Source organism: Myotis davidii, unplaced genomic scaffold (assembly GCF_000327345.1).
Source record: "Myotis davidii unplaced genomic scaffold, ASM32734v1 scaffold962, whole genome shotgun sequence".
In the NCBI taxonomy this organism is placed as follows: Eukaryota; Metazoa; Chordata; class Mammalia; order Chiroptera; family Vespertilionidae; genus Myotis; species Myotis davidii.
Window position 1 is genome coordinate 5,396,200 of NW_006295559.1, and position 15,862 is coordinate 5,412,061.

The following is a 15,862-nucleotide window of genomic DNA, read 5'->3' on the forward strand; positions in this document are numbered from 1 at the left end:
GCGCCTCCTCTGAGTGTCCGTATGCGTTACTCTTTCCTCCTAGTTGTAGGACTTCCACTCAGCCAGCGTTCCTGTGGGTCTGGGTGATGTCCCTTCCGTCTTTTAGTTTCACTTTTGAAATGGTTGTTCGAGGCGGCAAACTCCGGCGTTAACCTATGCCGCCATCTTGGTTCTCTCCCTTAAAATACTTTTTCCAGAACTCTTTTTAATTCCTATAATTAAAAAGCATTTTTGTAAACAGTATTTTTTGTCTTCAATAAAATGTGATAGTATTGAATTATGGACTACTTTTTTTATTTCACTTATTCTGTCATAAACATCTTGTCATTAAATAGATGTTCATTAAAACAAATTTAAAATTTGTATAGTATTCCATTGTGCATTCTTGCCATCTTTGTTGTCATTAACTTAAAGGGGAATAAAAGACTTTTCATTATTTTATTTCAGAATTCAATATTAGAATAACTGAACACTTTGTCATATGTGTATTGGTCCATTTTTATGACCTGCCAGTCTATTTCTTTGGCCCTTCTTTTGTTGTGGCTTGAGTCTCAGATTGGTAACAGCTCTTTGTATAATTAGGATATCAGTTCTTTTTTATTTTAATGTTATGAAAATTTTTCTCCAGTTTTACACACACACATACACACACACACACACAGACATACAGGAATATGTACACACACATATGTGGTATAATTCATTGACCATAATTTATTTTTGTTAGGAGAGTATTTGGGATAGGATCTTAGAAGGTCATGAACTAGAGCATTATTTTGCAGTTCTAGAAAGATGAAGATAAACTTGTTTAAATATTTATATTGATCTAGAATACAATCTCAAAGTTGCTTTATTAAAACTCTGGTTATACTATATTTTTCCTCATAAAAACAGTAGTGCACCCTTTGCACCCCTTTTTTTCAAAGACAAAGGTTAAAGCAGAGAATATGAAATCAGTTGTTTCACTTATGTTAGTTGATTTTTTATTTTTAAATATCATAAAAGTAGTAATTTTTAAATATTAAAGCAGTTTTAGATGTCTTAGATAAGATACATCATTCTTTGAGCCAAGTCCTAAATACTTATTTGTTTGTAATACAAGGTTTATACGGATTGTATGCATATTGAGTTACCAGAAGTAAAGTTTCTGGGTTTATTGTTGCAAAGCTGATAATAAGTAGAAGACCTATATGTCTTATGTGACCTTTTCCCCCGTCATTGTATGAAAGTACTAGTTACTGTTTTTTATACTGGAAGTTTGCAGATACTATGCTTTAAGGGATGGGTACTAGCAATGGCAACAAAAGGTAAAATGTGTGTACAGTATTTGTGTGCATGTGTGCATCACAGCATTAACTTTAATCTCTCCTGCTTACTACATTTTTGTAGAATCTTGTAATCACTTCCTAGTATACTTTCCCCTTTAATATCAAGGAGTATTTTGCTGCCCTCAGTTTCTATCCCTCCTATGCCTAAGTCATTTTATATAAAAAAGAAAAATTGCTGTTTGATTCTGTTGCAGGTATCATCATGTTGGTTGGCTGGTTACTAGGAAAAGATATCCTGGAAATGTTTACTATTAGTGTAAGGTAAGTTCTAATGGTTATAAATGGAAGCCTCTTTTGCTCTTCTCATTTCTCTGGTAGGTATAGCATATGTTCCATTGTGGAGGTATTATATGAGCACATACAGTATAGTACCTCTACTTAAATAATTCAAAATTCATATATTAAAATGAATTAAAACCAACATATATGACAGTGGAGAAAACCTATATTAGATGTCTGGTATTATCAACCCAATATTGCATTTTCATATGTAAATAGAGTTTAGGATTGACAAATAAAAACTAGCAGCATGAAAAAGAAGGACTACATATAGAAACTGAATAATTAATTTTAATGCAAAAATGAAAAAAATCAAGAAATAGAAGAACAATTAAAAGTAAACAGCATTTGTACTTTCAGAGATTTGTGAAGAAACTGCATTCATGATAGATTACTATAGAAAAGTATACAGAACAAAAAAAGAACTTTTAGAAATTGAGATTATGATTGCTGAAATTTTAAGGGATGTAATATACAGTTGAAAGGTCCCCCCAAAAAGTAGAGTAAAAATTCCAAAACAGAAATGAGATAAAAGTGTCAAAGAGAATAATTCAATAACTACCGTATTTAATAGAAGTTTCAAAAAGAGGTAAGAAGAAATTATATAAGAGATGATGCATTAACATTTTCTGAGTCTGAGGTGAGACATGAATCTTTACAGCTTGGAAAGATTCTCCAAATGCTCAGCAGGATGGAAAAAACTCCCAACGAACTTCAGTCATTGTGAAACGAGAAAAAACAAGTCAGGTCGTTTACGAAGGACGTCTAATTAGACAGGTGTCAGACTTCAAATTAGCAACTGCCGTTCCCATCACAGGGTCTTTTTAGGCTCTACTAAACATTTCTACTCATGAGACTTTTATAGATCTCATCTGGTACCTGTGCCCAGGTATGTGCCCTGACCTGGAATCAAGCACAGCCAGGCAACTTCAGGCATCCCTCTTCTGAGAGAGTCCTTGCAACAGTTTGTGCAGTTCAGCTTAGGTGCAAAAAATGAGATGACCTGAGTGCGGGAACTACATACACTGGGTTAAAATGCTCCATATTCCACAGGAGCCAGTATCTCTGGAAACACATTTTTCATGGTGCCTGCAAGAAACACATCTAGTTAGTTATGAATCACTACTCTCAGGAAACCCAACCTATGGCTTCCTGTTAAATAATTATAATTCTCCCATAGACAGTTTATCAGTCAGGAGGTGTTGCCTCGCAACATAGTTGACATGCTACCTTTTATCAGGCCACTAGGAGAACAAAGCTAGAGATTTAATGAATACAGAAGGGGGAAAGAATTTTATTAATCCTTCATTCACAGCAACATTGAATTACATTTGAAGATGACGGGGCAGATGATTTTAAGTCTAAATCTAGTCCTGGCTAAAGTATCAATCCAGTTAATTATAAATAGATAGGCAGGTAATCAGAAAATTTATTCCTTACCTATCCATGTATGAATTACGGAAAAACAAGGGTGAAAGAAAGGAAGATGATGATGTGTGTGGTGTAAACTAAGAGTGAAACTCGCCTTGGCATCTAAAGAAAATAAATGTAGGAAATAATAGTTTAAGAATTAGAGAAAAATCAATGGATTAAGGCTCTGGCTGGGTAGCTCACTTTGTTAGCGGTCATTCATAACAGTTGATGAGCAGTTAGTTGCATCTAAAGGACATTGCTCTGCCCAGCTGGTGTGGCTCAGTGCTGTAAACCAGGAGGTCACAGTTCGATTCTCAGTCAGGGCACATACCCGGGTTGTAAACTTGGTCCCCTGTGTGGGGCATGCAGGAGGGAGGCAGCCAATCAGTGATTCTCTCTCATCAATATTTTTCTCTCTCTCTTCCTCTTCCTTTCTGAAATCAATAAAAATATATTTAAAAAATAAAGGACATTGCCCATTTCAGATATATATATATACCTTCAAATTGAGGAATATAGTTAATATTCAAGTGAAAATTTTCACAATCCATTTCCTTCTGCATATTATTCATAAAATGATTTAAATATAAAACCATGAAAAGGTCTATTGGATCTGGATTGTAAATGATGATGCCTAGTTTTCCTGATATATGAGGGCTAATGAAAGCATAAGAAAAGAGAATTCTATTTGAACTTGAAATCAAAAGAGAGAAGGAAGTATTAATGATAACACATATTTCTTGATTCTTCAGTGTACACTGTTTAGGCAGTGGTATTGCAAGTGTTATTCATTGACTTTTAATTTTATAATCAACCTGTAAATAAAGCATGAAAAGTTAATTATGGTTATAGAACTGATTGCTAATGATACCAAGTTAGATCATATAAAAAAACTAAGTATAGAAATTGGGAAGTAGAAACACAGGAGAGAACAGTGTTAGAATGAGGAATAGAAATGTATATTTCCTTATCTGTATTGGAGTCAAGAGATAACACTTGAAATGGAATAAATAGAGATTAGATTATTTTTATATTATAAGGGAAACAATGAAGTGATTCAATTTTTTTGTTATGATAAAATACACATACCCTAAATTTACTGCTTAAAATTGTACAATGCAGTTAAGTATATTCATAATGTTGTGCAACCTTTACCACTATTGTCAGAACTTTTTTATCACCCCAAAAGAAAACCCTGTTCATTAAACAATCATCCCCATTCTTGTCTCCCTTGCCCTTGGCAACCACTAAACTGCTTTATATGAATTTGCTAATTCTTGATATTTCATATAAATGGAAACATGTCCTTTTGTGTCTGGCTTCTTTCACTTAACATGATGCTTTCAAGGTTAATCCATGTTGAGCATGTATCAGTAATTCATCCCTTTTTTATGGATGAATAATACTCCATTATGTGGATATACCACAATTTCTCATTCATTAGTTGATGGACATTTGGGCTGTTTTCACCCTTTGGCTGTTGTGAATAGTGTTGCTGTGAACATTCATGGACAAGTTTTTTCTGAACATCTGTTATTGTTATCTGTATTTGTAGATGAGGAAATAATAGCTCAGGGCCACACAGGTAAAAATTGGTTAAGCTAGGGGTACAGATCTAAGCAATCTGATGTCAGAACTTCCTGACAACTAGTAGGTGTCCAGTAAATGTTCACTTTTCCTTTCTTGTGAGGCCATTTTTGGGTATTGACAGTATTAATTTTGCATTTTTTTAGCCACTCTTTTAAGTAACAGACAATTGAAATTATTGTTGTGGTTACTATTTAACTTAAACTTTAATACTATGTATACATTGGTTGCAGTTTGGCTGTAGCAGCAATTCCTGAAGGTCTTCCCATTGTGGTCACAGTGACGCTAGCCCTTGGTGTTATGAGAATGGTGAAGAAAAGGGCCATTGTGAAAAAACTGCCTATAGTTGAAACTCTGAGTAAGTCTGTGGAAAGAGCTTGCTTATACAATGATGTGTTAGTTTATAGTAAAGAGTGAATTATCTTTGGGTTTTATAATTTTTCTCTTAGAGGTTTGCATTGTGGTGTTTGCATTGTGGCAATGTGAGTATGATTTTAGCAACCAAAAAGTAATTAAAAATGCATATCCTTCAGGACAGGTAACTGTCAGAGAAATTTTTTTGCATCATGGAATGTTCTATTTCTTAAATCATGCTTTTAAAAAATCTATATAACAGATGAAACCTTGGAGTAAAATAAATAGAATTTTTTGGCAGCTCACGAAAGATAATTGATAGTTATAGATCCTAAAAGGTCATTTTTAAGTAGAATTCATTGATATGAACAGTAAATATACAAGTTACATTGCTATGATACAACTTTATATGTGATATGAAAACTGTGATAACTTTATATATGCTGTGAAACTTTTTTTTTAAATTTGGGAATCCAAGATTGTTGAATTTAAATTCTAGTTTGCATTTTATTATTGAAAAGGTAAAAAATACTTTCAAATACTGATTTAAAAATTATGGGTTTACATTTAGGCACCCTTAAAACTTTCTAGAAAAATCTATAATAATAAAAGTAATATGCTAATTAGACCAACGACCTTCCAGACGAAGCTGGGACTATGAAGGAAGCCTGGGTCCTGGGTGCCTGCTGGAGGCCGGAGGGAAGCCTGGGTCCTGGATGCCTGCCAGCAGCTGGAGAAGCCTGGGTCTCGGGTCCCTGGTCCCGGGTGCCAGAGGGAAGCCATGCTGGCAGCTGGGGGAAGGAAGGCCTACTCTTGCACGAATTTTGTGCATTGGGCCTCTAAGTGTATTATATAAAACGAGAGGCTCGGTGTACAAAATTCGTGCACAGCCCAGCCTGCATCCTCTTGTAGTCCAGGACCCCTTGGGGGATGTCTGACTGCCTAATCAGCAGTCAGACATCCCCCTGAGGCTGGGCTCATGGTAAGCACAGAGGCAGTGGCGGGAGCCTCTCCCGCCCTGTGGCAGCACTAAGGAGCAGCGAGCCAAGTAGTAAAGAGCAGCGAGTAGGCGGGTGGTAAGGAGCGAGGGGTCCTGGTCTACTAGAGGGATGTCCTCCTGCCGGCTTATACTCCTTACTGCTCAGCTCACTGCTGCTTTTTTAAAAATATATTTTATTGATTTTTTTACAGAGAGGAAGGGAGAGGAATAGAGAGTTAGAAACATCGATCGATCAGCTGCCTCCTGCACACCCCCTACTGGCGATGTGCCCGCAACCAAGGTACATGCCCTTGACCAGAATCGAACCTGAGACCCTTGAGTCCACAGGCCAACGCTCTATCCACTGCGCCAAACCGGTTAGTGCTTGCTGCTTCTTAGCGCTGCCGCAGAGATAGGAGAAGCCCGCCACTGCTGCTGCTCTCGCCAGCTGTGAACCCAGCTTCTGACTGAGCTGCGCTCTCCCTGTGGGAGCGCAATGACCACCAGGGGGCAGCTCCTGCGTTAAGCAACTGACCTGTCATTCTGGTCGTTCTGCTGTAACGGTCGCTTAGGCTTTTATTATGTAGATTATTATATAAAACTAATATTGAATAGCATTATGAAATTCAGCTGTAAGTAAATAAGAAAACTTTTCAACATTTATCAGTATCTAATTTTTAATTTTAATTTCAGAAACTACCTTACAATGAAGCAAACATGATGAGAGTCAACAGTCTAAAATTATCAATGAGCTTGATTGGTACAAAATTCAGAGAAGCAGGGCAGGCTCCCACAATCTGTGATTTGCTGTCAATGTGACCTTGTATTTCTCCTTGACTTTTGGTGACCTGTAATGGTTTATTCTTTAGGTTGCTGTAATGTCATTTGCTCAGATAAAACTGGAACACTGACGAAGAATGAAATGACTGTTACTCACATATTTACTTCAGATGGTCTGCGTGCTGAGGTACTCTATAGATTCTTGTAACAACAGTATTTCTTTGTTAAGATACTTGGCATTTAACATTGTTAACTGTTCCAGAGTCTTAACTTCAAGATGCCTGTACTTTAGTCAGCAGCAGAACTTTCTCCTTCCCATGTGATTCTACCAAGTCTTAATCTTACTCCACTTATACAGTCCAAGAACTTTTAATCCTGCTTGACACCTCTCTTTTAATCACCTTTACATCCATTCATCACCAAACTTTTGATGTCTTTGCTCTGTGTGCAGCTTGAGGGATTTTTAGAACCAAACTTTGAGTATGTCACTCTGTAAATTAAGATGCTTCAGTGGCTTTCCTTTGTGACCAAGATCCTGAAGGTGGTCTCTCAAAGCCCTTCTTGTTATGACTATTATTTCCGTCTTTAATGTTATATGTTCCCCTTTGCTTTCTGTGTATCAAACACACTGGTTTTATGGTTCTTTCAGTGGGACAAAATTACTGCTATATTAGAACCTTTGCTGCAGTTCTCACTGCTTAGGACTAGCTAATACCTCCTCATCTTTTGCACCTTAGTTTCATCCCCACTTCTTCAGAAAAGCTGACCAACCAGAAATAGCCCTATGTTACATGTTTTTTAAAATAAAACTTCATACCTTCTAACCCTTAGGCCAGGTAAAATTTTTTGTCGCTGTTCCTATTATACTATAAGTTGTAATAGTGTAAGAACTCTGTTGCCCAGCACAGGACCTGACGCATAGCAGTAAATACTTGTTGAAAGAATAACTGAATAGATGAATTACATTATCTTAGAAATATGCTGGCTGTCTTTTAAGTGCACATCAGTGTATGTGCATTGGTTACTTTTGAAGCTGGTTGAGGACAATTTGCAGTCTCACCTATTCTTGGCAGGAACATTTCTGCCTGGAATGTTCATTAACACTACTTATGATGGCTACAGTATTTTAAAATGCATTAACAACCAATTCATCGAGCAAAGTAAGCATTAGACAAATTGACATAGCTTGTCCATTTTACATAGGCCTTAAAATGAAACTATTGATTTTTAGGGTTTTAGATTTTGTTAAGGACACTCAATGCTATATTATTAAATGTACCTTTCCTAGATGACTCAGAGGGGTCATTGGGGTTATATTGCTTATATGGTTCAGGTATGGAAGGTAGAGGATTTAAGTTTCTCTTTTGTTTTAAGCCCATAATTTCATATGTCAAGCATTAACCATGTGTAATTTCTCTCTAAACTGTCTTAGTTTTATTGTGAAATTTAACTTTTGTTTGGCTTTGTTTGTTGTAGCCATATTGTATAAGTATATGGCTTGTCTCAATCTCTGATTTTTAAAACTGGTGTGTAATATGCTGTTACAGTAGTTTGGAAGTGCTAGGATAAATCACTTAATATCTCTGAGCCTGCATATTTGCAAAAAGAATTCTGCTTTTGTTTACATTATGTTTGTGATGAATGTTAGATTGGAAATGGACTTGAATTCTTTGTATGTTGTAGTATGTTATTAATATAACTAGAGGCTTGGTGCATGAGATTTGTGCACTTGCGGGGGAGGGGAGTCCCTCAGCCCGGCCTGTGCACTCTCGCAGTCCGGGAGTCCTCGGGGGATGTCCAACTGCTGGCATTATGTGCTATTATGGAGGCCAGAGAGGCTGCCGCCACCGCCGCTGTACTCGCCAGCTGTGAGCCCGGCTTCTGGCTGAGCAGCGCTCCTCCTGTGAGAGCGCACTGACCACTGGAGGGCAGCCCCTGTGTTGAGCGTCTGCCACCTGGTGGTCAGTGTACGTCACAGTGACCGGTCATTCTGCCATTCAGTTGAGTTGCATATTAGCCTTTTATCATATAGGATGTTTTATAAATTTAAGCTCACTTACGTATAGTGATTTTCATGTTTTGTAGTATACTATACATAGAAACAATAAGATTATATTGATTATATTAACGATCATATTGTTTCTTCTTATGATATACTATACATTATTGTAATTAACTATTATACTTAATTATTAGTATTGTTAACTAAAGGTTCATCATTGTGGCAAAAATGGGAATTTATAGTTCATTAACTAAATGCTTTTTAGACTAATTTACGTGCTTTTTATGTATACATGCTAAGTGTCATGATGTATAAATGAAATGAATATAACTCATCATAGATTTTGTTTTTCATAAGTATTGTCACTGTCTACTGATTATATTATTGACCCTACTTTATGTTCCGCAGGTTACTGGAGTTGGCTACAATTCATTTGGAGAAGTGATTGTCGATGGTGATGTTGTTCATGGATTCTGTAACCCAGCTGTTAGCAGAATTGTTGAGGTAAACATTTATTCCCTGAGAAGGTGACTTTCTTTTTGTTGTTGTTGTTAATCCTCAGTGTAGGATATTTTTTCAGTTAATTTTTAGAGTGAAAAGGGTAGGGGGAGAGAGGGAGAGAAACATTGATGTGAGAGAGACACATAGATTGGTTGCCACCCATATGCACCCCAACCAGGGGCAGGGGATCACATCTGCAACCCAGGTATGTGCCCTTGATCAGGAATCCAACCCATGACCCTCTGGGGGGTGGGCTGACACTCTACCATTGAGCAACACCGGTCTGGGCAGAAGGTGACTTTCTTTATAATGACTTAGGACACAGTAATGGGTTCATAGTTTATGTGTATTTCTCTTAGGCGGGCTGTGTGTGCAATGATGCTGTAATTAGAAATGACACTCTAATGGGGAAGCCAACAGAAGGAGCCTTAATTGCTCTTGCAATGAAGGTATGTATCTAATCTCTCTTCTTTGTCATATAAAATACCACCCTTACGAGAGAATGTGATGCCATCAGTTTCAGTATTACTGGTTTTAGGTACATTGTTTTTACTACCTTTTAGGAACCAGTTTTAGTCTTCCTGGAAATACAAAGCATAGAGCTTTTTCAGTATAATTTTATCCCTTAAATGCAAGAAACAGTGATGGATTTTTTCTAATGACATGTTTCTGTTGTCTAGTTAGAGTGTTTTTGTGAAAAACTCTGTGTGTTACTGCTGATAAATACTGACTTTCAAATGAGTTAAGGACAACACTTTAGTATTTCCATGTAAAATTACTAAGGATATCATGAGAAATCAGCTTTTTCTAGTTGACCCTTTCCCTTCATTATTTTTTTAAAATATATTTCTATTGATTTTTTTTTTTAGAGAGAGGAAGGACAAAGGATAGAAAGATAGAAACATCATTGAGAGAGAAGCATCATCGATCAGCTGCCTCCTGCACACCCCCTGTTGGGGATCAAGCCCACAACCGGGCATGTGCCCTAACCGGGAATTGAACCAGTGACCTCTTGGTTCCTGGGTTGACAACCACTGAGCTATACAGGCTGGGCCCCTTCATTATTTCTTAAAATGAGTCCAGAATTAGAATTTGTGTTAGGGAGACAGGTGCTGTTCCAGTGACCCTTTTATCTATTTCAGTTGATCTCTTCTCCTAAGTCCTACATTTGATTAAATGAGAAAGCTAAAAGTCTAATCTGTCACTCCCAAACAAAAATAAAATTTTACTTTTAAGAGAAATTAGAAAACTTTGAGACTTTGTGAAATAGAATGTGCCTCTAAATGAGGTTACTTGAATTGAATCCAGTATTGAAATGTTGGCTATTATAACACTTAATTTTAGAAAACAAAATAGATATTTTTAGAATAATGTTTCTTTATCAGACAGTAGCATTTCGTTATCATTTGTTCTCCTTGTAACTAAAATAACGTAGTATATAGCTTTATATAATAAAAGCCTAATATGCAAATTGTCTCCTCAACTGGGAATTTGGGAGTTCGACCTGGGGGCAGGGCCGGCTGCGGCAGGCAGCCAGGGGAAGGGAAATGCCCCAGCCTGCAGCCTCTTGGGACCCTATCAGTGCACGAATTTCATGCACTGGGCCTCTAATAGCTTTATAAAAGACACTCAAAAGTTGAATCTGTTAACAAGATTTACTATGTTATACTTAACTTTATCTCTTTGAGAGTTAAAGAATATGAAACTAGTTCCATATGGGTGGGAGACTCACATTGTAGGTAGAACATTAATACTGATGTGCTCGGAACAAATAAAAGGCAGACCAAGATAGTAGATAGTTAAGTCCTAAACATAAGAACAGTGCCAATTCAGACTAGGGACCTGGGCTTTGAAGGATAGGAAGGGTTTAGATAGTAGGTAAGCTAGAAAAAGCACAGATAAAAGCATAGAGTAATAAGTAAGCATAGAATGGATTTTTGGCTTGTGAATTGGTTAACCTGGATGAAATGGAAGGAGTTTGAGTAACTCAGGAGATTGTTAAATAGACTATGGGGTCAGTTTCTGGAGGACTTTTGAAAGCCAGGAAGTAGTATCTCAGCATGTTTCAGTAGACAACAAAAAGTCAGCAAAAGCAATGAACTAGGTTTTAGGGTAGTTTAAAAAATATTTTTGAATATTTGGAGGAAAATGCAAAGGGTATTGGAGGGAAAACAGCTACATGACATTGGTAGTAGTCAGAATATCAGTGGTAGGGTAAGGGTATAAGGGAGTAGAATGGGAGCAACAGGTAAGGTAAGAGTTGAATCCCTAAGGAGTGAAGAATTGAATCTGAAATTTCTATTCAGTATAAAAGTAAATGCTCAGTATTGGTTGAGTACTTTTTGTTGTCTCCTGATTCTATCCAGAATTGAGTCAGTAGAGGTTTTAATATAGTCAGTGTTGAAGACTTAGTCTATGTATAGTCCAGGTATCTAAACACCCAGGCTTTCATGTTGAATATGTTTGCTGCTATTCAGAGAAATACGGTATATATAGATGGAATACTGCTGTTCTGTCACCGTTATTTGAAAAATAATCCATGCATCTCTAGCTAGCCTAACTGCAAGTTATGACCCTTGTTCATGTTAAAGGAAAAAATAGTCACATGCTGGTGAGAATTAACTTTCTTTTTGTGCTGTACAGATGGGTCTTGATGGAGTTCAACAGGATTATATCAGAAAAACTGAATATCCTTTTAGCTCTGAGCAAAAGTGGATGGCTGTTAAGTGTGTACACAGAACACAACAGGTATCTTTCCATTTCCATTTAAAGAATACTTATTATATCTTGTTTAACATAGATGATTATTTTTTATTTTTTGTCCACCTTTAGATTTAAATAGTTATTGAGCGTTAACAAAGACCTATTATTTTAAAGTGTGTATGTTTGTAGTATATAGTATATTCATCCCTTGCTATTTTAGTGTTCTCTTTGACTTTGTGCCTAGATATATCCAATTTTGCTGTGTGAGCAAACAACTTAAATGAATTAGAGCCTGTTGTCAGTTTCCTAGAGTTTGTGACATTAGATTCTTTCAACATATATTTTGTCCTGATGATAGACTACTATAGATCTGCTGTTCTTTAACTGAAGGGATGTCTTTTCTTCAGAACGAACAAAACCATATTATTTTGTGAATCAAATGTGTATAATTCATGATAGTTGATCCAGCTTACAAACTGGCAAAATTACATGCACTGATATTTCAAGCTACGAGCTTATGCCTGGGTGCTTTAGAAACTTTTACATAGTTGATGTAATAAGAGTTCTACAGTGTACAGTTTATCACTCATTATTGGTATATATCAGCTTAATGCTTAAACTTACTTTGCCTAAATGTATATATTTGTTATTTTTACATTTACTTTATTAGGAATTAATTAGTTATGTGTTTTCACCTGTGAACAAACATTTTTTTTTTTTTTTTTTTAAATATATTTTATTGATTTTTTACAGAGAGGAAGGGAGAGAGATAGAGAGCCAGAAACATCGATGAGAGAGAAACGTCGATCAGCCGCCTCCTGCACATCTCCCACTGGGGATGTGCCCGCAACCCAGGTACATGCCCTTGACCGGAATCGAACCTGGGACCCTTCAGTCCGCAGGCTGACGCTCCATCCACTGAGCCAAACCGGTTTCGGCTGTGAACAAACATTTTGACACCAATTACACCTCTGTAGACAGGAGTGAGTGAGACCATTTCCTCTCACGCAAAATAAGTAGGAAGCATGCTGTTTTTAAAAGAAAGGCCAAGTTGGCCAACCTTGAATTTGTTAAATCTGTCAGGAACTCTGTTCATGAGGGAACAGAAAGATATCTGTCTAATCTTTAAAGGTACTTTTATAAATTCGTGGGAAGCTACATATTTGGAAAGAAAACTATAAAAATAAAATGCCTGATATTTTAAACCTTCTAAAGCTTTTAAAAATTGCCTAAGATAGATTTCACCTGATATTCCTTGACCATCTGGTTATATAGCAAGAATATCCTATATAATAAAAGGCTAATATGCAAATTATCCCTTTGACCAGGAGTTCGACCAGGGGGCTGGTCCAGCCAGCCAACTGCCCACGGCCCCTCCCCCTGGCCAGTCCTGCCTTGCCCCTGATTGATCTCCCCACGCTGATCAGGGGTGGGGCCGGCCTGCCAACAGCCTGCAGTCCCCGCCCCCCAAACCCCCTGGCCGGCTCACCCCAATCGGCCCTGATCGGGCCTGGCTGGCCAGACACCACCCTTGGTCGAATTTTTTGTGCACTGGGCCTCTAGTGTGTGTGTGTGTGTGTGTGTGTGTATATATATATATATATATATATCCATCCTATCTAATAAAAGAGAAACATGGTAATTGGCGTACGCGCGCTACCGTTCCCATTGGCTAATCAGGGAGATATGCAAATTAACTGTCAGCCAAGATGGCGGCCGGCAGCCAGGCAGCTTGAAACTAACATAAGGCTTGCTTGCTTCAGTGACGGAGGACTGCAGTGTTCCCCGCCTGCATTGCAGGCCTCTGAGCCTGCAGTTTGAAACATTTTAACAAATATAGAAGCTAAAAAAAGACCCAGAAACCAGCTTTCAGCGAGTTGGGATCTCAGAGCTGGAGTCAGAGCTGGAGTTATACATTGTTTCAATTATAGAACTGAAACAAGCGGAGGCCTAAGAGCTGGAGCCTCAGAGCTAAAGCTGGCCCAGAATTAAAAAAGGAAAAGGAAAAAAGGAGCGGTTGGGAGCTTCCGTCACCTGCCAGCCTGAAAACAGCCCTCAGCCCCTCACCCAGCCTGTCCAGGCACCCCAGTGGGGACCCTCACCCTGATCCAGGACACCCTTCAGGGCAAACCAGCCAGCCCCACCCATGCACCAGGCCTCTATCCTATATAGTAAAAGGGTAATATACCTCCCAGCACCGGGATCAGCGAAGCCGAGAGGCCTCCCGGCACCGGGATCAGCGTGACGGGGCAGCGCCCAAACCCCCCGATTGCCCTGCGGCTCTGTGTGTGACAGGGGGCAGGGCCACAACCTCCCTATCCACCCTGCTCTGTTCATGACGGGAAGGTGCCCCAACCTCCTGATCAGCCCTGCTCTGTGCCTGATACGGGGGAGCTCCCCAACCTCTGATCGCCCTGCGGCTCTGTGTGTGACGGGGGTGGCGCCCCAAACCCCTGATAGGCCCTGCTCTGTGTGTGACAGGGTAGAGCCATAACCTCCCCATCGGCCCTGCCCTGAGTGTGAGAGTGGCGGTGCCCCAACCCCCTGATCCGCCCTGCTCTGTGTGTGACAGGGGTCGGTGCCCCAACTCCCCTATCAGCCCTCCTCTCTGAGTGACGGGGGGAGCTCCCCAACCCCTGATGGGCCCTGCTCTGTGCATGACAGGGGGGAGCTCCCCAACCCCCGTGATCGACCCTGCTCTGTGCGTGACAGGGTTAGGAGCCCCAACCCCCCTGATGGGCCCTGCTCTGTGTGTGACAGGGGGCAATGCCCCAACCCCCGGATTAGCCCTGCTCTGTGCGTGACAGGGGTGGCGCTGCAACCTACCCATCCACCCTGCCTTGAGTGTGACAGGGGGCGGTGCCCCAATCCCCCAATCGGCCCTACCCTGAGCTTGACTGAGGGTGGTATCGCAACCTCCCGATCCGCCCTGCTCTGTGCATGACGGGGCGATGCCCCAACTCCCCAATCGGCCCTGCTCTGAGCCCAACCAGGGGCTGCACCTAGGGATTGGGCCTGCCCTCTGCCACCCGGGAGCAGGCCTAAGCCAGCAGGGCGTTATCTCCTGAGGGGTTCCAGATTGTGAGAGGGCACAGGCCAGGCTGAGGGACACCCCCCCCTTCCCCCCGAGTGCACAAATTTTTGTGCACCGGCCCTCTAGTATATATATATGAGTTTATTTGGAAGGTCTCCTTTTTTTTACATTTTGTATATTGTCACACAGTACTTCAAGATAATGTGGCTCATATAAAGTTTAATGATTTGACTTAAGAGGTATTACATCCAAATTATACATTGAAAGTTGTAATAACAACTTGTACTTAAAAATGTGGAATGGTCAAGGATTGCTAGGTATTTGGGAAAAATCGTCAGTATGAAAGACAGACCAAACCAGCAGAGAAAGAGATCTCAGAGAAACAAAGATAATTCCGATGCTAAAGTAAATTTCCAAAGAATGTTTTTACAATTTTGTTATAAAAAACTGACAACAAAATGCTTTAAATAGAAAGTTTTTCAATGAAGTTAAAGAATCTATCAGAAAGTAGAACAAAGCATTAAAGATATAAAAGATAAGGTATAAAAATCAGAAAATAAATATAGGAGATCCAACATCCACCTGATAGTGGTAACAGGAAGAAAGAACAGAAAATGGGAAGATTTTATCAAATTTTCCAGAGGAAGGACTTCAGCTTTTAAAATAAAATTGCCTATCAGTTGGGGAAGAGATTGTATATCCAGATCCAGGAAAAAATCCTGATGCTGAAAATCTTCCTTCGTAGGTGGAGGGCTGGGAAAGATCTAAGAAATAGGCTGGCCACTGCAGTCTGATGATTAATGGAGTTTTTTCAAGGGCAACTTACATAGGAGGTGGGTTTTGGGCAGCTAGAAGACAATATGTTTGGCAGGTGCCAAAGAATTATATAGGGTGAAGGAGGG

The 15,862-nt window shown here is 39.2% G+C and overlaps 1 protein-coding gene across 1 annotated transcript in view; it reads left to right on the forward strand.

Annotated features, from left to right (window-relative positions):
- Window positions 1-15,862, forward strand: part of ATP2C1 (ATPase, Ca++ transporting, type 2C, member 1) — a 134,381-nt gene that overhangs the window by 81,724 nt on the left and 36,795 nt on the right. Inside the window, exons 11-16 of the mRNA XM_006770192.2 lie at window positions 1,523-1,589; window positions 4,841-4,965; window positions 6,810-6,907; window positions 9,131-9,226; window positions 9,583-9,672; window positions 11,867-11,971. Coding sequence (XP_006770255.2) covers window positions 1,523-1,589; window positions 4,841-4,965; window positions 6,810-6,907; window positions 9,131-9,226; window positions 9,583-9,672; window positions 11,867-11,971 — 581 coding nt within the window. The remainder of the gene's footprint in view (window positions 1-1,522; window positions 1,590-4,840; window positions 4,966-6,809; window positions 6,908-9,130; window positions 9,227-9,582; window positions 9,673-11,866; window positions 11,972-15,862) is intronic.